Here is a 24,811-nt window from a genome sequence, read left to right as displayed (position 1 = left end):
CCACAGCAGTCCCTGATATCCATCTGGTATTGCAATCTTCCACTGAGGTCTTCCATTTTGTTTTCCAGAGACTGTACTGTAGTTCAGCAATGGGTGAATTTGGTGTGTCTAATCTCTCTCTGTTTCAATCGTACCTGTAGCCCACTGTGCCTTCCCCGCTTCTATTTTCTTAAACTTGAACTGTACTCACAACCTGAGTCTGCCGTCTGGGGTCCATCAATTTTGATGAAGTTTTTAAAGGTCTTTAAATAATGTTGCTTACTGAAGTACCCATGACTGTGGCTGTGGATTTCAGCTGTAGTAGTCCTAAAAGGAAATAATTGATAATTCTATTAGTACCATCTTAACAAGCTTAACCTGCCAGTGGGATGTGGGAGGAAGTGTGAGCACAGGCAGAACGTATACACTCCTCATGGACAGCAACTCCATCGTTTGTGACACTGCAACCTGATGGTCTTTATTTATGAAATAACATCCTATAATCACCTTAAACAAAATCAGTGGTGGGTTATAGATCTGACAGTTTCCAGCACGGTGTTTATGTTGAAAAGTCTGATCTTCGTACTGTTGTCAATTTGTTCACAGGTGGAACTGAATGACCGCATCTGCTATTACTTCATCATTGCAAATAATGGGGATCTTAACTTTGACTTTGAATGGGAGCTTTCAGGACCCCCGAGATCTCTCAGCTGTTTCAAACTAACTTGCAAGGAAAGAAGTGTTGAAGCAGGAAATAGTGTCTCATCAAAGTTCGAGTTCCAGCCAGATCACAAATTGCTGCTTGAGGACGTGAAGCTAACACTGCAGGTAGGAAATGTAACACTTGCTTCTTCTAGCGGCTTCATCTAGGGGGTGATAAACCCCCCCCCCACTGCCCAGCCAAGCTTAAGAACTCTCGTTTGGGTGGATGCTATGTGATGTGTTCCCTGTTACAAATCAGTACCCCAAAATAACAAACAGTATACAATATGTGATTAAACGATTAAGCTTTATAACTCTTACTTTGACTAGATGGTTAGTAGAGAAACAAAACATAAAAGAAAAAGGGCACCAATCATATTAAAAAGTCTGTGCATATTAGTTGGAGCTCATGCAGTTTCAGTAGTCCGTCTTCCCCCATCAATCTCCTCCTTCAGAGCCCCGGTCGGAGTCTACTCCGTCTGGTGATCTACCACATTCTCTCTCCATTTCTGCCTCTCCTTCTCCCAAAAGCCTGCAAAAACAACTCCTTCCAGAATCACCAGACAGGGCAACAAGATCTCGATTGGCTGACGTGCATCAACAGTCCGGTTATCTCCCCCCCTAACCCAAACATTACTGCTACAGAGAAACCATTACTTCAGCAGTGAACGTTACACAAAACCATTACATAGCAGTGAACCCTTACAGCAATGAGACGAGCCCCACGTGCACTGTCACAGATTGCAGAAAGTGTGTGTTTACACTGAATTGTATCAGTAAGCAAAGTTTTTCCTGAACCCTCACAATTCAGAAATAAACATGAGCAGATAGAATTTCTAATTGATTAACATTTTAAAATTTGCCCTGAACCATGCCATCACATTTTTTAATTCAGTAAACTGGATTATGTTCACAAATGAGAATTTCCATTTTGATTTATTTTTGGACTGGCTCAATGCCATTGACCTAATCACGACTACGTGAAGCTCACTATCAACAAATACTGAAATTCAGAAATGTTTGAATAGGAAACAGGATTCAAGTATCTATTGATATACAAGTATTTATCTACAGACATCAATTTATGAATTTTCACCGTAATACCAAAGGATCTTTAGGATAAGTATCCATCATTTAGAACCTGGTACAGCACAGGAGCGAGGCTTTCAGCCCACAGTTTTGGTGCTGAGCTTGATGCCAATCTAAACTAGTCCCATTTACCTGCACATGGTCCATAGATACTGATGAATTTTTACTGCTGTACCACTACATCTCAGTGTGGGATGGCAATTGTCCCGTATCGGACAGCAAAGCACTCCAGTGTGTGGTGAAAACTGCCCAGCGGATTATCGGCACCCAATTGTTCACCATTGAGAACATCTACCATAAACGCTGCCTGGGCAGGGCAAAAAGCATTATCAAGGATGTATCTCACCCTAACCATGGACTTCTTACTCCCCTCTAGTAGGCGCTACAGGAGCCTCCGCTCCCGCTCCAGCAGGCACAGGAAGAGCTTCTTCCCTGAGGCTGTGACCCTGCTGAACCTCACATCACAGCGCTAAGCAGTATTGCTCCCACATTGTACTGTCTCAGTACTTTTATATTTGTGTGCTGTAGCACTTGCTTTTTATTCGCAGTTATTTTGTAAATAACACTTTCTTGTCATTTTGACCATAACTGCTGGTACAGTGCTTAGTAAAAATGAGACAATGTTTTTCAGGACCATGGTGTTAGATGACACAGTGCAAAAACTAGACTGAACTATGTAATAATAAAAAAAACAGACAAAGCTACACTAGACTACAGACCTACACTGGACTGCATAAAGTGCACAAAAACAGTGCAGGCATTACAATAAATAATAAACAGGACATTAGGGCAAGGTGTCAGTCAGGCTCTGGGTATTGAGGAGTCTGATAGCTTGGGGGAAGAAACTGTTACATAGTCTGGTTGTGAGAGCCCAAATGCTTCGGAGCCTTTTCCCAGACGGCAGGAGGGAGAAGAGATTGTATGAGGGGTGCATAGGGTCATTCATAATGCTGTTTCCTTTGCAGATGCAGCATATAGTGTAAATGTCCGTGATGGCGAGAAGAGAGACCCCGATGATCTTCTCAGCTGACCTCACTATCCGCTGCAGGGTCTTGCAATCCGAGATGGTGCAATTTCCAAACCAGGCAGTGATGCAGCTGCTCAGGATGCTCTCAATACAACCCCTGTAGAATGTGTTGAGGATGGGGGGTGGGAGATGGACTTTCCTCAGCCTTTGCAGAAAGTAGAGACACTGCTGGGCTTCCTTTGCTATGGAGCTGGTGTTGAGGGACCAGGTGAGATTCTCCGTCAGGTGATCACCAAGAAATTTGGTGCTCTTAACGATCTCTACCGAGGAGCCGTTGATGTTCAGTGGGGAGTGGTCGCTCTGTGCCCTCCTGAAGTCAACAACCATCTCTTTTGTTTTATTCACATTCAGAGACAGGTTGTTGGCTCTGCACCAGTCCGCTGCACCTCCTCTCTGTAAGCTGACTCGCCGTTCTTGCTGATGAGACCCACCACGGTCATGTCATTAGCGAACTTGATGATGTGGTTCGAGCTGTGTGTTGCAGCACAGTCCTGGGTCAGCAGAGTGAACAGCAGTGGACTGAGCATGAAACCCTGGGGAGCCCCTGTGCTCAGTGTGATGGTGTTGGAGATGCTGCTCCTGATCCGGACTGACTGAGGTCTCTCAGTCAGGAAGTCTAGGATCCAGTTGCAGAAGGAGATGTTCAGGCCTAGTAGGCTCAGCTTTTCAATCAGTTTCTGAGGGATGATTGTGTTGAATGCTGAACTGAAGTCTATGAACAGCATCCGAACGGATGTGTCTTTTTTGTCCAGGTGGGTTAGGGCCAGGTGGAGGGTGGTGGCAATGGTGTCGTATCTTGAGCAGTTCGGACGGTACGCAAACTGCAGGGGGTCCAGTGAGGGGGGCAGCAGGGTCTTGATATGCCTCATGACGAGCCTCTCGAAACACTACATGATGATGGATGTGAGTGCAATGGGACTTTCTGGTTAGATGCTAACTGCATTTCATTGGCTTTGTATCTGTGCTCGGCGCAATGACAATGAAGTTGAATCTAATCTAATCTAATATCTGTATTTCCTGCCAGTTCATGTTTCTGTCTAAATATTCTTAAAAGTTGCCACTGGTTCCAGAAATCCTTCATTGTACCCCTGAACAGCACAGGCTCCTTTTCCAGAGACACAGAGGCACGGACGTGACTCCAGAAGAGCTGCAGGACCCTTGACTGTTCACTGTGGCCAAGCCTGGCAGTAAGGTCCTCTCCATTCTTTCCTGACTGGATAACCAAAGGTCAGGAGTGTGGAGTTGGTGTGGCAGAGCCTGAGCAGGAGCCCCCTCAGATATTTAAATAGAGGCTGTAATATCTCATAACTCTGTATTCACATGTTACACGATCTCCTCCCAGCCGCAGAAACGACAGACAGCTTGGGAGTTCATAAATCAACTTAAAAACCTGTTCCATAGTACTGCTGTATGCAACACACTCCCTCCACCCTCTCCCCTAGTCCTCAGTGTAAAGGGGAGGAGATCTCCGCTGCCACACAGCAAAATGGACAACTATGGCACATCCACAGGGACTCCTCTCCAATTCTGTCAGATACAGACATTGTCCTGCCTTTTATCATCACCGTCAAACATTTCCACTGCTACGAGTGTCTAATCAATCTATGTACTTGCTGACCATTAAGTTCCTGAAACTTGGTCCGTTGACCATATGCTGAGCAGCCAACACTGAACTCTTGGGCCATCTATCACCTATGCTGTGTTATTCAAACCAAGTTCTCCATAGCAGTAGCACATGACATCAAACAAAGATTCAAAGTACACTTATTATCAAAGTATGTATAACTCTGCGATTCGTCCTCCCACAAGCAGCCAAAACAAAGAATCACAATGGAGCCCATTGAAGAAAACATCAAACATCCAACACACGAATAAAAAGAATATAAATTGCTCACATGGCAAAAAGTGAGTGAACAACACATTGAATATCACTATGAAACCAGGAGTCCAGTAGTATTCAGCTTAGTGCAGTTCAGTGCCACACCACTTGCCAATGCAGGCCGCAAGATCCTTCTATGCTGAAGCACCCCAGACTGCGTCGATCAAACAGCTCAAATGTAGCCAATCGAAGCATCGAGAAAGATTGAAATCATCAAATTGGGTGAAAGTTCAGTGCCGTCTACCTGACTCTCTCTTGCTGCTGTTACAGGAGGGTGTCTGCATGTGACAGTCTCTCTTTCCTTCTCTTTCATGCTCGCAGGGGAAGATCCCTGCAAATGAGTGATCTCTCTCTCCCTTGACGCTGCCAGAGGATGGTGCGCAGTCTGTGGATTGTTGGTTGCTAAATCACATTTATGATGTGTTCTAGTTTTCTGGTTGCTCCCTATTTTGTTGCTAGCTTGGGTGATTTTGAATCAGAGCGGCCTGCAGATAAGGAACACTGACCTGAACTGAAATGTGTTTTTTGATTATGTGTTTTTTTGTTTTTGGGTGTGGTGGTTGATGTTAATGCTTTTTTCTTTGAATGGGCTCCATGGTTCACTTCATGGTTATCTGTGGGAAGGCAAACCTCAGAATTGTGTACTGCATACATACTTCCACTGAATCTTTGAAAAAAGAGTTACGGGAATCCAGAAACACATGTAACATGAACCTTAAAGTCCCCCAGAGCCTCTCCAATTGATCCTGACAACATGGATCCTGCGGGAGGGAGAGGAAGACTGTTTAAACACAGGCAGACAGCACTAAACACCTGCCCATCCTCTGCTGTTGTCCTTGTCGACTTCAACCTTGCTTGACGCCTCATTCGGAGAGAAGTGATAGAGTTGATCATGGCCTATCTCCAGGCTTCCAGGCCTCCAGACCTCATACTCTGCACCACACCTCCCTCAGAGACAGCAGAGAACCAGATTGCTCAATCAGCCCAAAAACACACCATCAAAATGTAACTCACAGGCTCCAATCACACACAGCATAGTAATAGAACCATTTTTGATAGAAGAAGGTAAAGAAGTAGTTTCATGAACTGTCAGGAAGATGTCGCAATTGGTCACATTGTTCACTGGCGCCATCTTCCTCAAATAAACACTTACTTGGAGGCTCTATTAGAAACCCTTCAGTGTGTTTTGGTCAAAGACCAGATAGGTTCCCAGAGATGTGCTCTGGCTGTTGCCCAATAAGCCATGTTAACTGTCTCTGTAGCAGAGGTGATGCATTGCCAGAGTAAGGACTGAAGCTCCAACTGTCAGCCTCAGATTGTGTATCATCATTGACTGAGCTCAGTATCAAATTGCCTGGGCTTTCAGACAAAAACTCCCAGCTGGGCTTCAACCTGAAATCTTTTTATGCTTATTGGAGCAGAATTTGGCCATTCAGCCCATTAAATCTGCTCCACAATTCGGTCATGGTTAATTTATTTTACCTCTCAACCCCATTTTTAACAACCTTATTAATCAAGAACTAATCAAGCTCTGCCTTAAATATATCTAAAGCTTTGGACTCCACAGCCCTCTTTGGCAATGAATTCCAGATTCATAACTCTCTGGCTAAGGAAATTCCTCCTCATGTCTGTTGTAAAGGGACATCCATCTATTCAGAGGTTGTGTTCTCTGGTCCTAGACTCCACTACTACTGGAAACATGCCTTCCACATACACTCTCTCTCGCCCTTTCAATATTCAGAAGATTTAAATGAGACCTCCCTCATTCTTCTGAACACCAGTGATGTTCAGTGAGGGTAGTGGTGAGCTGCCTTTTTGAACATCTACTGTCCGTGTGGTGTGGGTTGACCCACAGTGCAGTTAGGGAGGCATTTCCTGGAGTATGACCCAATGATGGAAAAGAATGGCAGTATATTTCCAAGTTAGGATGGTGTGTGGCTCGGGGGGTAAATTACAGCTGGTGGTGCTCCCCATACTTTTGCTGCCCTTGTCCTTCCAGCTGGTAGACCTGGTGAGTTTGGAATGTGCTGTCCATGAATGAATCCATGGCATGTGGACACCGTCCTTCAGGGAGGAATTGTACCAGAAATAGAGATTGGGGTACTGTAAACATACAGATAGCCGTTTTATGACATTACTGGAGGTCCTATTGGAAATGGAAGTCTCTGAATTATAGCACAGCTGCAGAGTAATGGTGAGTGATCAGTGTGACTCCCCAAGAACTGACCAGTTAATGGGCTACACAGATGGATTATAAATCATGTTAATACAGTGCACCCTGCTCTTGTCCACAGATACTGAAAGGTCCTCGTTTTGCCTGTGTGCTCACTGGGTACACAGTGTCTCCAAGCATCCACTTGTCTTTTACAACATGTGATTTTGGGGTGTGTTTCATCTATAATGCTGGCATGACACCTCATAAGAAAATCCTGATCATCACCAATAAACAGGAGCAACCAGTCAGGTAAGTGAGCGGCACTCGTTAACCTCACCTTTACCAGAGTTTGCACTAATAGTTTCCTGAATGATTACCCACAGGAATCTGAGTCCAGTGCACCACAGAAATAGACCCTTTAGCCAATCACATATATGCCAATATCTGTTTAAATGTCTGTCTGGTCACATGGTCATAGCAGAGCACAACACAACAATAGACCCATCCGCCTAACTCATCAATGCCAGCCATCTAAACTGATCCTATTTTCCAACATTTGGCCAATATCCCCCTAAACCTTTCCTATTGATGCACCTATTCAAAAATCTTAAATGTTATTGTACCAACCTGACCACTTTCTCTGGCAGCTCATTCTATATAATCACTAACCTCTGTGTGAAAAAGTTATCCCTCAGGTTTCCTCTTACCTTCAACCTATGCCCTCTAGATGTTGATTCCTTTTTCCTGGGAAAAAACCACGTGCATTCAGCCTGTCTGTGGCCTTTGTTTTATACAGCTCCAAGGAATAAAATCCTAATAATAATCTCCTTGTAACTTGGACCCTCAATTCCTGCACGATTCTTGTAAATCTTCTTTGCACTCTTTCAAACTTAACTATCTCTTTCCTCTAACAGGGTAACCGAGACTAGGCACAATACTCCAGGTGCAGCCTGACTAATGTCTTGTGCACTGCAACAAAATATCTCAACTCCTGTACATAGTTCCCCAACTGGTGAAATCCAGTATACCAATTGCCATCTTCACCCACTGTCCCGTCTCGGCTAGCCATGACACAACCATAAGGGAACCATGTGCTGGTACTCTTGGATGCTGCTGCTCTACGTACCGTATAGTATTTCCTCCAGCCCTATTATTCACTGAGCAAGTCCGATCCAGGTTTGGCTTCCCAAAATACAACACTTTGCAATTGTCTGAATAGAACTTCAGTTACCATTTCCTTGGCTCATTTCCCCAGCTAATCAAAGTCCGCCTGCAATTTTGATCACTGTCTATGATGCCACCAATTTCAGTGTCTCCTGCAATCATGCTAAGCATGGCTTGTACATTCTCATCCAAATCATTGATATGGATGAACAACACCCATTCCATAAGACCATACAACATAGGAGCAGAATTAGGCCATTTGGCCCATCAAGTCTGCTCTGCCATTCAATTGTTTAGATCCTTTTTTCCCCTCCTCAGCCCCACTTGCTGGCCATCTCCCCATAACCTATGATGCTGTATCCAATCAAGAACCTAAAAAGCTATGCTTTTCAATGAGATACTCCCTCATCCTTCTAAATTCCAGTGAGTACTGACCCAGAATCGTCAAACATTCCTCATATGATAACCCTTTCATTCCCAGAATCATCCTTGTGAAAAAGATTTTACTATCTACTTTGATATTGTTTGCTAGCTTGTTTTCATATTTCATCCTTTCCCTCCAAAGGTTCTTTTAGTTGCTCTCTGTAGGTTTTTAAAAGCTTCCCCATTCTCTGTCTTCACACTAATTCTTGCATTGTTGTATGCCCTCTCTTTTGTTTTTACATTACATTTTACTCTTTTGCTCTTACCTCCCCTTGTCAGCCAAGGTGATACTATTTTGCCATTTGAGATTTTTTTTGTCTTTGGAGTACATCTGTCCTGCATCTTCCTTATTTTTCCCAGAAACTCATGCCATTTCTGCTCTGTTGTCATCCCTGCCAGCATCTCCTTCCAGTTTACGTTGGCCAACTCCTCTCTCATACCACTGTAATTTCCTTTAATCCACTGAAATATTGCTACATCAGACTTTACTTTCTCCCTATCATATCTCAAGCTGAACTCAATCATATTGTCATGCTGAAGGGTGTCAGTTTGAAATGTCAGCTGAACTCTTTTCCATCGATGCTGCCTGGCCTACAGAGCTCCACCAGCATTTCCTCTGTGTTGCTTGGATTCCAGCATCTTCAGATTTCCTCTTGTTTGTGATTCAATCATATCGTGATCACCGCCTCCTAAGGATTCTTTTACCTTAAGCTCCCTAATCACCTCTGGTTCATTACGTAACAGCCGATCTGGTAAAGCTGAATGAGAAACTGCTCTAAAAAGCCATCTGATAGGCATTCAACAAACTCACGCTCTTGAGATCCATTACCATCCTGATTTTCCTAATTGACCTGCATGTTGAACTCTCCCATGACTATCATACATTGCCCTTTTGACACCTCTTTTCTATTTCCTGTTGTAATTTGTGGTCCACATCACAGGTACTGTTGGGAGGCATGTATACATCTCCCATCAGGGTCCTTTTACCCTTGCAGTTTCTCAGCCCACAAGGATTCAACATTTTCTGAACCTATGTCACATCTTTCTTCTGATTTGATGCCATACTTTACCAGCAGAGCCACACCACCCCCTCTGTCTACCTTCCTATCCCTCTGATACAATGGGCATTCTGTTCCCAACTATAAGCATCCCTCAGCCACGACTCCATGATGTCCACAAACATCACAACCATCACATCACAACATCAACATCAAGTGCAACAAGTTCATCTGTACCTTATTTCTTATACTCTGTGCATTGCGATATAACACTTTGAATACTGTATCTGCTACCCTTTTTGATTCTGCATCCCTAACGCACTGATACTCATCCTGCTGGCTGCAATTTTTTTCTATCATCTGCCTGCCCTTCCTGACAGTTGGATTTTATACCATCTGTCCTATCCTGAGTCCTTTCACTCAGTTTCCACTCCCCCCACCACCAAATTAGTTTAAACCCTCCCCAACAGCTCTTACAAACCTGCCCTCAAGAATATTGGCTGTCTTCTCCCCTTGAGTTCAGGTGCAACCCATCACTTTTGATCAGGTCATACCTCTCCCAGAATAGATCCCAATGATCCATTCCTGTGACACTGAATAGTCATAGGCCTGCAGTCCGAGAAACTATTTTCCACCGTCATCCTCTACCTTCTACCACTTACAGGCTTTGAAATTGTGTGAGCTAACTGTTCATCAAAAGAAGACCTGAATCAGAATCAGTTTTAATGTTCAATGTTCTGTCTGAACCGTAGTGCCCAGTGAATACTACTTGTGTGTACTGAGTAATTTTTTCAGTAAAAACAGTATAAATAAGCCAGTTCTAAAATCTGCAGACAAATCATTGCAAACTCCATGTTGTCAACACTGTCTGCATCAGAAACCGGAAAAGGAAATGCAATCGTGTACGATCGTGAAATATACTTAACATGCCAACAAGGTAGAAGATGACAACCTTTTGTGCACAGTTTAAATTCCTTTGTGCACTAGTAGTAAAAGATGTGTGCATGCGCACACCTCAAAGGGAACATTGCATGTATCATGAAATGTTGTTTTGTGCAATAATACATTGCTATATATAATAATAAAAAAATAATTAAAATAAGAAATACATATAAAAAATTCATTGAATGTGTAGTGTAAAAAAAGAGCAAAAAAAGTGAGGTAATGATCATTAATTCATTACCTATTCAGAAATCTGATGGTGGAGTTCCTTGGTCTTACTGACATTGAATGCACAGTTGTTGCGACACCACTCAATCAGCTGATCTATCTCACTCCTGTACATCTCCTCGTCACAATTCTGCCGATAGTTGTGCCATTAGCAAATGCTTAGATGATGTTTGAGCTGTGCTTAGCCACACAGTCAAGTATGTAGAGTGTTATGTGGTAGGCAACAATGAATGTAGAATTAAGTCAAGTTTTATAAACAAACATAAACATTTATTAAATTCTGCTCAACAAAAGTGAAAAGTAAACAAATGACTAACTTAACTGCTATACGACAATTTAACAAATAGCCAAACTCTGGAACAGTTCTTAAAGTGGTAAATTCAAAAGTCCAAGTGATTTATACAGTCAGTAAGGAGAGACTTCCCTGAAAACTGATTTCTTCGAAGATGTGAAGTTACTGCTGATCCCAGCCGAGAGATGACTTGTCCAAAGTATTCACGATGAAGGAAATAAAATGGCTTAAAGGAACTGACCTTTTTGCTGGAGGGTGAACACTGCACAAACCTTCTTGATCCTGCTGGGGTTATCTCAGATGCAGGTCACTATTCCCGAACAAAGATTCAATCAGGTCGATCCTGTACAAAACCACCAAATGACACTGATTTTACTCAATCCTTCCGGTTCACATGCTTCAGTAAGGTCTTAGCTCTCCAATGCTAGACTGTAAAGGTAAAACAAAAGTACACCAAACCAGAAGCGGCAGCAATTGGTGAAACTGCCAGCACAATGGTTTTTGCCCCTTACAATAGAAAGTAAAAACTCCTTCCTTAAAACAAAACTGCGTCATGAGACAAATACACAGCAAGACTACCTAATGAACTACCCTATTGAACTACCCCTGTGACAACAGGGGTTTTCCCTTATATACCTGTTGGAATATGCCATCACAGGACCTCACACCGGCGGGAAAATTACATCACCCCACCATCACAAGACAGTTACATTATGCTCACAGGATACTCAATTACATCATGGTCATAAGACAGTCACAAGATACCCACGGGGTGTGAAACAAGAGAGAGCAGAGCAGTGGGCTAAGCAAGCATCCTTGATTGTCAGTAAGATGGAACCTTTATTTCCAAACCACACTGACTATGTTCTCCCAGCGAGGAAGTCAAGGATCCAGTGGCAGTGGGAGGTACAGAATGCCAGACTTTGGAGCTTGTTAATTAGAATTGAGGCCATGATGGTATTAAACAATGGGTGTAATCAATAATCAGCCACCCGACATAGGTATTGTTATTGTCCATGTGATCCAAGGCTGAGTGGAGAACCAGTGAGATTGCATCTGCTGTAGATTGATTGAGGAAATAGGCAAATTGCAGTCAGTCCAGTTTTTGCTTAGGCAAGAGTTGATTTTGTCCATGACCAATCTCTCAAAGCAGATATGAATATAATTAGGCAATAACTGTTGAGACAGCTCACCCTGCTCTTCTTAGACACTGAGCAGGAGGGAACTGCTGACTGTAGCAGTGAGAGGTTGAGGTGTCCTTGTTGGTTTGCACAGCTTTTCAATGCCCCACCAGGTACACCGTCAGAGCCTGATGATTTGTGAGGGTTCACACTCTGTGAAAACTGTTCTGACATGGGCCTCTGAGACAGAAATCTCAGGGTTAGCAGATGTGCAGGGATTTGTACAGTTGTAGTTTATTCCCTTGCAGAATGTGCATAAAAGGTGTTGAGCTCATCTGGAAGTGAAGCTTCACAGCCATTCATGATGTTAGGTTTTGCTTCATAGGAAGTGATGGTCTGCAAACCCTCCCAGAGTTGATGAGCATCCGATTCTTTTCCTAACTTTAATTAGAGTTTTTTTCACTATTAAAACAGTCTTCCATAGGTTATAATAGACATCTTGTATAGTTTTGGATCATTCATCTTAAAAGCCACAAGTCTAGCCCTCAACAGACTGTGAATCTCCTGGTTCATCCACAGCTTATGATTTGGGTATATCCAGTATGTTCTTAAGGCACACTCACGCTCACAGGACTTGATGAAGTCAGTGATAACTGTGGCATATTCATTTAGATTTAAAGATGAAAACTTCAATATTTCCCAGTCCACTTGCAAGTGCTCTTCTACCTCCCTAGAGCAGACATTTTGGTCCTGACCACTAGTCTTAAGGCTCTGTCTATATGCTGGGAGTAGAAGTACTTTGAGGTGGCACAGGAAGCATTCTTGATAGTGGTGTAATCGTGCTCAGAGTGTGTTGGCTCCTCTGGTGACGCGATAAGACTGAGGATTAATACTGAGGCAGAGTATTTTGCAAAATTATGTGATCTGATTCGAGCTTTGTCTGCTTACTGAAACTAAAACAAGCCAGCTGCTGTTTAGAGAGTATTTGTGACATTACACTTGTGAATGAAGCTGAGGAATGACTGAATAAGCATTTAGGGCATTGAGCAGTGAGGTAGCGACATCAGGCTAGCCTCACAGAGCCTGGGGTTTGAGGAAAATCCATGTTTGTGGAAGGTTGTTCCTATCAGACTGAGTGAGTCTGACCTGATATGAAAATGGGTGCTCACAGGTTGGTTATTACGAGTATAGGTCCACAGCTTCAAATTATCATATGTATCACTAAGATTGTCTTAATTATGTAGTATGGCACTAAATCAAATATGGCAATAAATCACAACACTAAAGCATGGACATAATAGAAGACTTTGACAGAGCCAGGTCTGACTAAACTACCAAAAAGACACAAGGGTTTTGACCTAATCCTCAACCTGAATCTATTCTCAACTCCTTGTTCATTGTTTTTTTGTCATTCAGTGAGGATAGGTATTGGTGCTGGAGAATGAGCTATTTCCTACTTTAACAAAACAGCAGCACATTCTCTTCACTCAGACAAAAATAATAAATTTTGCATGCCTCAGAAAGATGGTCTTTGAAAGCTTAAATGAGTGTCTGCTAGGAAAGAGATACTCTCTTTAAAACGCATAAAGACTCAATTCCTGTTATCAAATCTGATACGTGAAGAAGTTCCATACTTACTGAAGGAAGTGGAGATTTTGACACGATCCAGAGAGAATGCATACAGGATCAAACAAATAAACGGCAATTGGATGCACAGGAAGATATAGTGGAATAACAGCCTAGTGCAGGTAAATGGAATTAGTGGGGTCAGTATGAAAGGGGCGGGCCAAAGAGCCTGTTTCTGTGTTGTATGTTTTGTTCAATGACAATAATTAAGCAAGAAAGAGTGCAGGGAAGATTTCCAAGGATGTTGTCTGGACTGAGGGGCTTGAATTAAAACAAGAGATGGGATAAGCTGAACAACACACACAAAATGCTGGAGGAACTCAGCAGGCCAGGCAGCATCTGAAAAAAAGAGTACAGTCGATGTTTTGGCCCAAGCATGGGGAACTACCTATTGGAAGTTGTCCTTCAAGACACACACCATTCTGACATGGAAGTATGGCTTCACCATCACTAGTTCAAAACCCTGGAACTTCCTCACAAACAGCACTGAGGGTGATCTCACAGAGGTTTATAATATACTGTGGGACTCAGGTAAACTGGATTATCATGGTCTTTTTCCCAGGGTAGGAAAATCTAAAAGATCTGAAAGAGTGGAGATGGTTAGGCAAATTTAACTTCCTCGGTATTATAAATTCAGAGAACCTGTTCTAGACCCAGCACATAAGTGAAATTATGAAGAAAACATGGCAGCACCTCACTTCCTTAGAATTTTTTGAAGATTTGGCTTTGAGAAACTTTTATCGATGTGTGGTGGAGAGTATATTGACTGGCTGCATCACAGCCTGGTATGGAAACACCAATGCCCCTGAACAAAAAGTCCTATAGTGGATATGGCCCAGCCCCTCACAATTTCCTATCACTGAGCACATCTACACAGAGCGTTGTCACAGGAAAGCAGCATCCATCATCAGGGACCCTCACCACCCACTCATGCTCTTTTCTCACTGCTACCATCAGGAAAGACATACAGGAGCCTCAGGACTCACACCAGCAGGTTCAAGAACAGTTATTACCCCTCAACCAACAGAAAGAAGGTATAGGAGCCTCAGGTCCCACACCACCAGGTTCAGGAACAGTTATTACCCCTCAACCATCAGGAAGAAGGTATGGGAGCCTCAGGTCCCACACCCCCAGATTCAAGAACAGTTATTACCCCGCAGCCATCAGGAAGAAGGTACAGGAGCCTCAGGTCCCACACCCCCAGATTCAAGAACCATTATTACCCCTCAACCAACAGGAAGAAGGTACGGGAGCCTCAAGATTCACACCACCAGGTTCAGGAACAGTTATCATCCCTCAACTATCAGGAAGCAGGTAGAGGAGCCTCAGGTGCCACAACATCAGGTTCAGGAACAGTTATTACCCTTCAACCATCAGCCTCTTCAGCCAGAGGGGACAACTTTATTTGATTTCACTTGCCCCATCATTGAAATGTTCCCACAACCTATGGACTCATTTTCAAGGATTCTTCATCTCATGTTATCAATATGAATTATTTATTTCTTTAACATTATTTGCTTTTTTATTTGAACAGTTTGTTGTCTTTTGCACAGTAGTTGAACACCCAAGTTGATGTGGTCTTTCATTGATTCTATTCTGGTTAATATTCTGTTATGGATTTATTAGGTATGCCCACAAGAACTTTGTATGAAACTAGTTGCCAGAGCAAGTTCTACAGGTGGGCACAATGATATTCGGCAGATATGTAGATGGGAAAGTTTAGAGGGATATGGACCAAACCGAGGTAGATCAGGAAGGCATCTTGTTAGGCGTGGCTGTGTTCGGATGAAGGACCTGTGTCTATGTTGTATGAAGAGAAGGTGGCTAACTTGTTCTTTGAGATAAGAAGTATCACATGTGACATTGCTGCATTTTACCATCTCAACCAGAAACCTCTGTTTATGCTTTCTTGTCCTGTGATACTTTTCACTTTTTTGTTACATTTACAAGGCCACTGGATACTTTCCAGCACATCTTTGTCAATTTTAAGCAATTCTTCTGATCATTTGCAAAAATAAAATTCTTGCTGGTGCCTAGAATACGAACACAACGCTGGAAGAACTCAGTAGGTCAGGCAGTATCTGTGAGAAAAGAGTAGCCAACGTTTCAGGAATTCCTGATGAAGGGTCTCGGCCCGAAACGTTGTGTTCGTATTTTTTGATCCGCAGCATCTGCAGTTGTATTTTTGTGTTTTGCTGGTGCCTGTCCTTTCACAATTCCTGGTTTGGCCACACGGCGGTGCTGCAGTTCACTCACTAATTGGATATCAAATATTGATTATTTATTACAATAAAAATGAAAAGTGTGAGGAGTGGAATTTCTCAGCCAGCTTTCTGTGGGGAGGCTAGAGGCGTAATAAAGTTTGAAAAACCACAAACCAAGACTGTTCGGAATATAACCAGAAAGCACGTTCGTATCGGGCCTGATAGGATTATCACGATCATGGCCCAGTTAGCAGTTTTGTCTCCAAGGAGTCTGCAGGCTGAAGTACCATTCCAGATTCATAGAATAACAGGGAAATAGCCCACTTCGCACTTCACACTCATCCCACGTCATTCCCATCACCATTCTCCCCTTCACTTACACGCTAGGGGAAACTTACAGCTGCCAATTAACATAACAACCTGCGTGTCTTTGGGATGTGCAAGGGAACTGGAGGAAACAGAATCCATTCAGTCATAACTCCGTACAGGCAGCATTGAGAGTCATAGAAGCTGAGCTGGGGCGGTTCTGTGCTGCCCTGAAAGTGGACATTTTCTTTTTATTCAAGGCTTAGCCAGCATTCAATTGCCCGACCCTAGTTGCCCTAGAGAAGGTAGTGGTGAGCTGCCTTGTTGAATCACGGCAGGCCTTGAGGTGTAGCTGTCCGCACAGTGCTGTTAGGGAGGGAGACCCAGTGATGGTGAGACATTTCCATGTCAGGATGGTGTGTGACTTGGAGGACAACTTCCAGCTGGTTGTTTTGCTTTTGCTGCCCTTGTAGAGGTGGTGGGTTTGGAAGGTGCTGTCTGGGTGAGTTGCTGCAGTGCATCCTGTAGACGGTACTCACTGCTGACACTGGGTGTCGGTGGTGGAGTGAGAGGTTGTGGACAGGGTGACTATCGATAAGGCTGCACTGGGTTTGGAAGGTGCTGTCTGGGTGAGTTGCTGCAGTGCATCCTGTAGACGGTACTCACTGCTGACACTGTGTGTCGGTGGTGGAGTGAGTGGGTGGTTCTGGATGAAGTCACAGTCAAGTGCGCCACAACATCCTACGTGGTGTTGAGCTTCTTGAGTGTTGTTGAAGCTGAACATCTCCACACTCCTGACCTGTGCCTTGTAGATGGTAGACAGGCTTTGGAGAGTCAGAAATGACATTTTAGAACTGTACTACCTGAGCTCCCATCTTTCCATTAGATGTTAAACCATGACTTCATTTGCTGTCCCTATGGCACTGAGCCAGTTTCAGAGAGAGGCAGGACAGCTTTCCCTCAGTCATTACTGCTGAGTCTGAGCCCCTCCACAACATCCTTCCCGTTAGAACGTTACAGCACAGAAACAGGCCTTTGGGCCCTTCTTGGCTATTTCTACATGTTTGTTGGTAAGTAACTTTGGGATGCCTCGAGGTCTTAAAGGAGACAGTAAAGGTACACATTTTGGATGGGGAAGATCTCCCTTGTTCAGAGCTTGTTCATCTCTCTGCCTGCACAGATGCTGTCTGACCTGGTTTGTTTCTTGCACACAAATGGCAGGAGCTATCCAATAGAACTAACTGAATGTAATTACGACTCCACATAGCATATTGACCTAGGGAGAACACTGATGTGGCTTTGTTGATTCTGCCAGTGGACTAGTAGGATACTGGACTTGTGGACTTACAGTGCTTGAAGTTCCTATGGTCAGTAGGCCCGTCTCAGAAATGTACAGGAGAGCTGGGGTCACTGCCCGGCCTGTGGAGTTGATTTTCAGTGATAAATGTGTTCATTGAGAGGCAGTGCCTTGCCACAGGGAGGAGAGTTCAGTTAGAGAGTCACATATTTGTACAGCATCAAAACAGGCTCTTTGGCCCACCATATCAATGCTGATCTGTTTACCCATCTACACTAATCTTATTTGCCAGCATTTGGACCATATCCTTCTGCACCTTGCCTATTGTAGTGTCTGTCTAAATAGCTCTTCAGAAAAGTGATTGTATCTGATTCTCCCATCTCCCCAGCAACAAGTTCCAATATCATCTGATCTGTGTGTGAAGAGAAGCTTAACCCTCAGGCCCCCTTTAAAAATCTTTTCTGTCACTTTAAACCTGTGTGTGTGACTCACTGGACAATGGCTTTCCGTGTCAGACAGCAGAGATACCCCTCTGAAGTTATGACAGTCAGGAGGACCTGTGTCAGACAGCAGAGATACCCCTCTGAAGTTATGACAGTCAGGAGGACCTGTGTCAAACAGCAGAGATACCCCTCTGAAGTTATGACAGTCAGGAGGACCTGTGTCAGACAGCAGAGATACCCCTCTGAAGTTATAATAGTCAGGAGGACCTGTGTCAGACAGCAGAGATACCCCTCTGAAGTTATAATAGTCAGGAGGACCTGTGTCAGACAGCAGAGATACCCCTCTGAAGTTATGACAGTCAGGAGGACCTGTGTCAAACAGCAGAGATACCCCTCTGAAGTTATGACAGTCAGGAGGACCTGTGTCAGACAGCAGAGATACCCCTCTGAAGTTATGACAGTCAGGAGGACCTGTGTCAGACAGCAGAGATACCCCTCTGAAGTTATGATAGTCAGGAGGACCTGTGTCAGACAGCAGAGATACCCCTCTGAAGTTATAATAGTCAGGAGGACCTGTGTCAGACAGCAGAGATACCCCTCTGAAGTTATGACAGTCAGGAGGACCTGTGTCAAACAGCAGAGATACCCCTCTGAAGTTATGACAGTCAGGAGGACCTGTGTCAGACAGCAGAGATACCCCTCTGAAGTTATGACAGTCAGGAGGACCTGTGTCAGACAGCAGAGATACCCCTCTGAAGTTATGATAGTCAGGAGGACCTGTGTCAGACAGCAGAGATACCCCTCTGAAGTTATAATAGTCAGGAGGACCTGTGTCAGACAGCAGAGATACCCCTCTGAAGTTATAACAGTCAGGAGGACCTGTGTCAGACAGCAGAGATACCCCTCTGAAGTTATGACAGTCAGGAGGACCTGTGTCAAACAGCAGAGATACCCCTCTGAAGTTATGATAGTCAGGAGGACCTGTGTCAGACAGCAGAGATACCCCTCTGAAGTTATGACAGTCAGATCTGTCTACGTGGTCAAAACTTGCTATGATTGGAGTATCCTCCTCTTCCCATATGAAGATGAGACTGTCAGTTTGTGCCTGAAATTCCTATTTGCTATGTTTTGGAAAGTCATCGGGGATGCTATCTGACCCTGATCCTCTTGATTTTTCAGACCACATATAAGTTTTTGTGCTTCTCCTCAATCAAGCGTGGTGGTGAGGTTAGACCAGGTAATTCATTGTAGATTGGAGTCAAGGCCATTCACATCCAGCACAGGATCATATTGAGTTCTTAAAACAGTTCATTGCAGGCACTGACTGTCTCTCTGTCCTGGACAGAGTCATAGATTCACAGCAAGAAAACAGTCTCCCCAGCCCAACTTGTCCATTTCCCCACATATCCCATTAAACCTATCCAATCCATCCGTGTACACGTCCAAATGTTTATTAAACATTGTAGTCATATTTGCATCTACCACTTCTTTTGACAGCTTGTTCTATTTACCCACTACCCTCTCAGCAAAAAACATGCCCCTCCTGTCCCCTTTAAATCTTACCATTCTCATCTTAAATCTATGCCCTTTAGTTTTACACTCCCTTACCCTGGGAAAACGTTTGTGACTATCTACCTTACCTATGCTCATTTATAATTTTATAAATCTCCAGAAGATCTCCCCTCATCATCCTTCGCTCCAGATAGAGCAGTCCGCAGCCTATCCAGGCTGTCATTATAGCTCAAGCTGCCCACTCCAGGGATAGCCTTATTAATCATTTCAGCACCCTCTCTAAGCTTAGTCACATACATTTAATAGCCAGGTAGCCACAATGCATACAATACATAAAGTGTGGTCTAACTAACGTTCTGAGCAACAGTAATGTAGTGTCTCAGCCTCTTGTATTCAGTGCCTCAGCCAATGAAGACAAGAACAACATATACTTTCTTCATTGGTCTGTCTACCAGTATTTTCACTTTTAGGGAACTACACACTTGTACCCGAGGTCTGTATTTTACAACACTCCCAGGGTCCTGCCATTTATTTATATGTCCTGGTTTGGTTTAGCTTCCCAAAATGCATCACTCACAGTTGTACCACTTAAATTCCATCTGCCATTCCCTTGTCCACTATCCCAGTTGACATAAATCTGTTATAGCATTCAGACAACCTTCCTCACTGTTCTTTATATGACCATTTTGTTGTCATTTACTAATCATGCATTCTTCGCGAGAAGAACCACTTGGCTGAGGAAAATCATTTTCTCTCATAGAAAGATGTGGTGATTTTCAAGATGGAAAATCACGAGTGAGGCCCCATTTCAACGTCTTCACAACAATTAATTTGATAGAATTTAGATAGAGTCATAGAATGGTATAATGCAGTAAGGGTTGTCCAACTGGTTTCATGCCCCTGTAGTCAATAGACAATAGGTGCAGTAGTAGGCCATTTGGCCCTTTGATCCAGCACCGCCATTCAATGTGACCATGGCTGATCATCCACAATCAGTATCCCGTTCCTACCTTCTCCCCATATCCCTTGACTCCGCTATCTTTAAGAGCTCTATCTAACTCTTTCTTGAAAGCATCTAGAGAATTGGCCTCTACTGCCTTCTGAGGCAGAGCATTCCATAGATCCACAACTTTCTGGGTAAAAAAGTTTTTCCTCAACTCCGTTCTAAATGGCCTACCCCTTATTCTTAAACTGTGGCCTCTGGTTCTGGACTCCCCCAACATCGGGAACATGTTTCCTGCCTCTAGCATGTCCAATCCCTTAATAATCTTATATGTTTCAAACAGATCCCCTCTCATCCTTCTAAATTCCAGTGTATGCAAGCCCAGTCGCTCCAATCTTTCAACATATGACAGTCCTGCCATCCCGGGAATTAACCTTGTGAACCTACGCTGCACTCCCTCAATAGCAAGGATGTCCTTCCTCAAATTTGGAGACCAAACCTGAACACAATACTCCAGGTGTGGTCTCACCAGGGCCCTGTACAATTGCAGAAGAACCTCTTTGCTCCTATACTCAACTCCCCTTGTTATGAAGGCCAACATGCCATTAGCTTTCTTCACTGCCTGCTGTACCTGCATGCTTATTTTCAGTGACTGATAAACAAGGACACCTAGATCTCATTGTACTTCCCCTTTTCCTAACTTGACACCATTCAGATAGTAATCTGCCTTCCTGTTCTTGCCACCAAAGTGGATAACCTCATATTTATCCACATTAAACTGCATCTGCCCACTCATCCAACCTGTCCAAGTCACCCTGCATTCTCCTAACATCCTCCTCATATTTCACATTGCCACCCAGCTTTGTGTCATCTGCAAATTGGCTACTTTTACTTTTAATCCCTTCATCTAAATCATTAATGTATATTGTAAATAGCTGTGGTTCCAGCATTCTACGTGGCTGAATCACTGTTGTGTGTGTGTGTGTGTGTGTGTGTGTGTGTGTGTGTGTGTGTGTGTGTGTGTGTGTGTGTGTGTGTGTGTGTGTGTGTGTGTGTGTGTGTGTGTGCGCGCGCACGCACGCTACTGTACAGATTAAAAATAAGCTGCAGAGAGTTATATATTTAGTCAGCTGCATTATGGGCACCAGCCTCCGTAGAATCCAGGACATCTTCAAGGAACGATGCCTCAAAAAGGCAGCGTTCATCATTAAGCACCCCCATCACCCAGCTCATGTACTGTTCTCATTGATACCATCAAGAAAGAGACGGAGGAGCCTGAAGACACACACTCAACAATTCAGGAACAGCTTCTTCCCCTCTGCCATCCAATTTCTGGACGGACAATGAACCCATGAGCAATACCTCACTATATATTTTTTCATTTTTTACTTTTGTATTACTTAATTAATTTTTCTATTATATATTTATGTGTATATTTACTGTAATTCATAGTTAATATTCTATTATTATTATTGCATTGGAATGCTGCTGTTAAGACAACAAATTTCACTGCATATGCCAGTGATATTAAACCTAATTCTGATTCTGATTCTGATAATTGTGGAACAGCAATATCTGAAATGTTTCTTCCTCTGAATGTAACATGTCTCACTATTCACTTTTATTTCTCACGACAAGCCTGGAGTGCTTGTTCCCCACTACCTCCTACCTGGAGGTAAAATTCCAGCCCTGCACTCTGGCACCAAAGAAAAGTGTGCAAGCTGTCATTACCTTCTACCCGAGAGAGCCAATCAGGTACAAGGAAAAGGTCACCTTTGCGATGAATGGACTCAGCTACCAAAATGTCCAGATCCTTGGCCAAGGGACAGAGATGAAGGTATTTTCATAATTGGTGGGCTCTTTCTGGGGGCACATAAATTTCAGTTTCAGCAGGTTTTCAATCCAGGTTTCATGAACAGAGGCATTTTACTGAAGTGCTTCAGGTACAACCTCACAAACACTGGACTGTGCTCTTAAACAAAATATTGTATCCCCAAAACTTTCCTCAAAGTGGAATAGGAGGTAGTTCTATTCATTGAGAGTAGGTCTACCTCTCAAAATTAAAATCAAGTTTATTGTCACTGAAGTAAGTCATGAAGTTTGATCTTTTGCAGCAGCAGTACAGTGCAGGCACGATAAATTACTATAAGTTACAACTAAAAATAAATATGTAGTGTAAGGTAGAATAACGAAGTATAGTTTATGAATCGTGACATGGTAGTGTAGAGGTATGTGTGACACTATTACGGTTCGGAGTTCAATTCCGGTGCCACCTGTAAGGTGTTCTTCCTGTGACTGGGTGTATTTTCTCCAGATGACCCAGCTTCCTCCAACAGTCCAAAGATGTACCGGTTAGTAGGTTAATTGGTCATTGTAAATTGTCCGGTGATTAGTGTTAAACAGGTGGGTTGCTGAGCAATGCGGCTCATTGGGCCCAAAGGACCTATTTCATGCTGGAACTCTGAATAAATAAAATTCGCCCATGTCTGCACTGTCCTGCTGCCACAAAGTAGCAAGTCTCATAAGTAATGTCAGTGAAAAAAACTTGATTCTGATTCTTTAGATAAACATCTTGGTGGCATCACTGGTCCCTCTCAGCTGCATGTGTGCGTGTGCTCCCATGCATACAGCCTTTGCTGGAATTTTCTTTTATATAACGTTAATATAATCTTGAAATCTGTTAATATAATTATGAAATACTTTGAATTAATGATGTGTTATGAATATTATCCATTAATTTTCTGAATAATAAATGTACCACAACCTTTACCTTGAAACATTTTAGAGCTTCATTGTCAGTATGTCAAGTTCAAACACTGCTAGAATGGAAACTGGTTGCTCGTTTTTAATGAACGACCTACTCGCTGTACACCAATGCCATCTAGTCGAAATTTTTCTTTTGCTATTGTGCCTGTCAGTTGTTTTGACTACCCGTTACTGTTTATTTCTACTGTGAGTTGTGATTGGTGTTTGTTTGATGGGCATATTACATAAAATCATTGAAAATTTCGTTCAGCTTTCAGGCCATGTAAAAATTTCCTGCGCAGAGCAATGGTTGGTCTACACAACTGTAAAAAAAAAATAGAGGGAATGTTGATTGGTATGGACAATTTGGATGGTAAAGAGAGCCTTCATAAATCAGGAAGTTTGGATGTATTGTGAAGTAGTACAAGATAGTCAGGCTGAATTTAGAGTATTGTGTGTGGTTCTGGTCACCTTCCTATGAGAAAGATATTAAAAAGACTGAAAGAATGAAAATTTACAAGGATGTTGCCAGGACTCGAGGACCTGAGTTATAGGGAAAGGTGAATAGGTTAAGACTTTTTTCCTTGGACAGCAGGAGAATGAGGGTAGATTAGATAGGAGTATATAAAATGATCAGGGGTATAGATAGGGTGAATATATGCAGGCTTTTTCCCCCTCAGGTTGGGTGAGATTTAGGCAAAAGATGAAACTGAAGGTAAGCTCCTTCACTCAGAGGGTGATGCGATTGTGGAACAAGCTGGCAGCAAAGTGGTAGATGCAGATTCGATCTCGAATATTTAAGAGAAGTTTGGATATGTACTAGAATAGGAGAGGCTTGGAGGGCTGTAGTTCAGGTGCAGGTGGGTGGGACTAGGCAGAGGTTCAGGTCGGTACAGACTAGCATGCCGCTGAATGGCTTGCTACCAAGCTGACTGTAAATTTCTGCTCACTAAGTACTTATGGCAGGTAAACATCTGAGGGGCTCGAGGGAAGTGTTGCCAGTATTCAGATGAGAACTCATGCCTGGTCTTCGGATGATATCATTACAGATCAGTGGCTAGGTGAAGAAGTGTAGACTTTTGGTGGAGTGTTAGACTGCAGGAAGAGTAACCGTGCAAGTGATTCTTCAGGTTTATGTGTTCCAGGAACGCAGACCCACCAAGGTGAACAATATAAAGTGCTTTTGCAGGAGAATGACACCAAAGGCAGCAGATGGGTTGAAGAGAATAAGGACCAATAGATAGTCACAACAATTTAAGGATTTATTGATGGCAACCATGAGAAGTGTTTTTATCTATGGCAGACCAGAAACTTTGGAGATGTTCCAGGGAAGGTGGACTCCAGTACATTCAAAGGGAGGTTAGAGATGAACTAAAATCGGAATCAGCTTTATTATCACTAAAATATGGCATGAAATGTATTGTTCTATGGCAGAGTACAGTGTAATTCTTAAAGGAATACTATAAATTATCACAACATGAAAAAATAAACAAGTAGTGCAGAAAGACATCTGAATAGTCAGAGGTTAGGTCAGGGGTTCAAGGAACATTCAGAAATCTGATGGTGCAGGGAAAGAAGCTGTTCCTAAAACATGGAGAATGTGTGATGGTGTGATGGTCTGCAAGGACACAGAGCTCAAAGGATTATTTCTTCAGGGAAAAGGCCTTTCTCATTTCAGACAAGACCTGAGTGAACAGCATCCCAAAGCTTACCAGGGTTAGTTACTGGGTTCATAC

At 43.2% G+C, this 24,811-nt stretch overlaps 1 protein-coding gene across 4 annotated transcripts in view; it reads left to right on the top strand.

The window, feature by feature from the left end:
* Nucleotides 1–24,811, top strand: part of hydin (HYDIN axonemal central pair apparatus protein) — a 1,146,554-nt gene that overhangs the window by 1,046,420 nt on the left and 75,323 nt on the right. For all 4 annotated transcript variants that reach the window (XM_059992477.1, XM_059992476.1, XM_059992474.1 and 1 more), the window contains 3 exons: nucleotides 586–807; nucleotides 6,971–7,140; nucleotides 21,969–22,167. In XM_059992477.1, coding sequence (XP_059848460.1) covers nucleotides 586–807; nucleotides 6,971–7,140; nucleotides 21,969–22,167 — 591 coding nt within the window. The remainder of the gene's footprint in view (nucleotides 1–585; nucleotides 808–6,970; nucleotides 7,141–21,968; nucleotides 22,168–24,811) is intronic.

This window comes from Hypanus sabinus, chromosome 17 (assembly GCF_030144855.1).
Source record: "Hypanus sabinus isolate sHypSab1 chromosome 17, sHypSab1.hap1, whole genome shotgun sequence".
NCBI classification, from domain to species: Eukaryota; Metazoa; Chordata; class Chondrichthyes; order Myliobatiformes; family Dasyatidae; genus Hypanus; species Hypanus sabinus.
The sequence above is the reverse complement of the archived record's forward strand: the minus strand, read 5'-3'. Positions and strand labels throughout refer to the sequence as shown.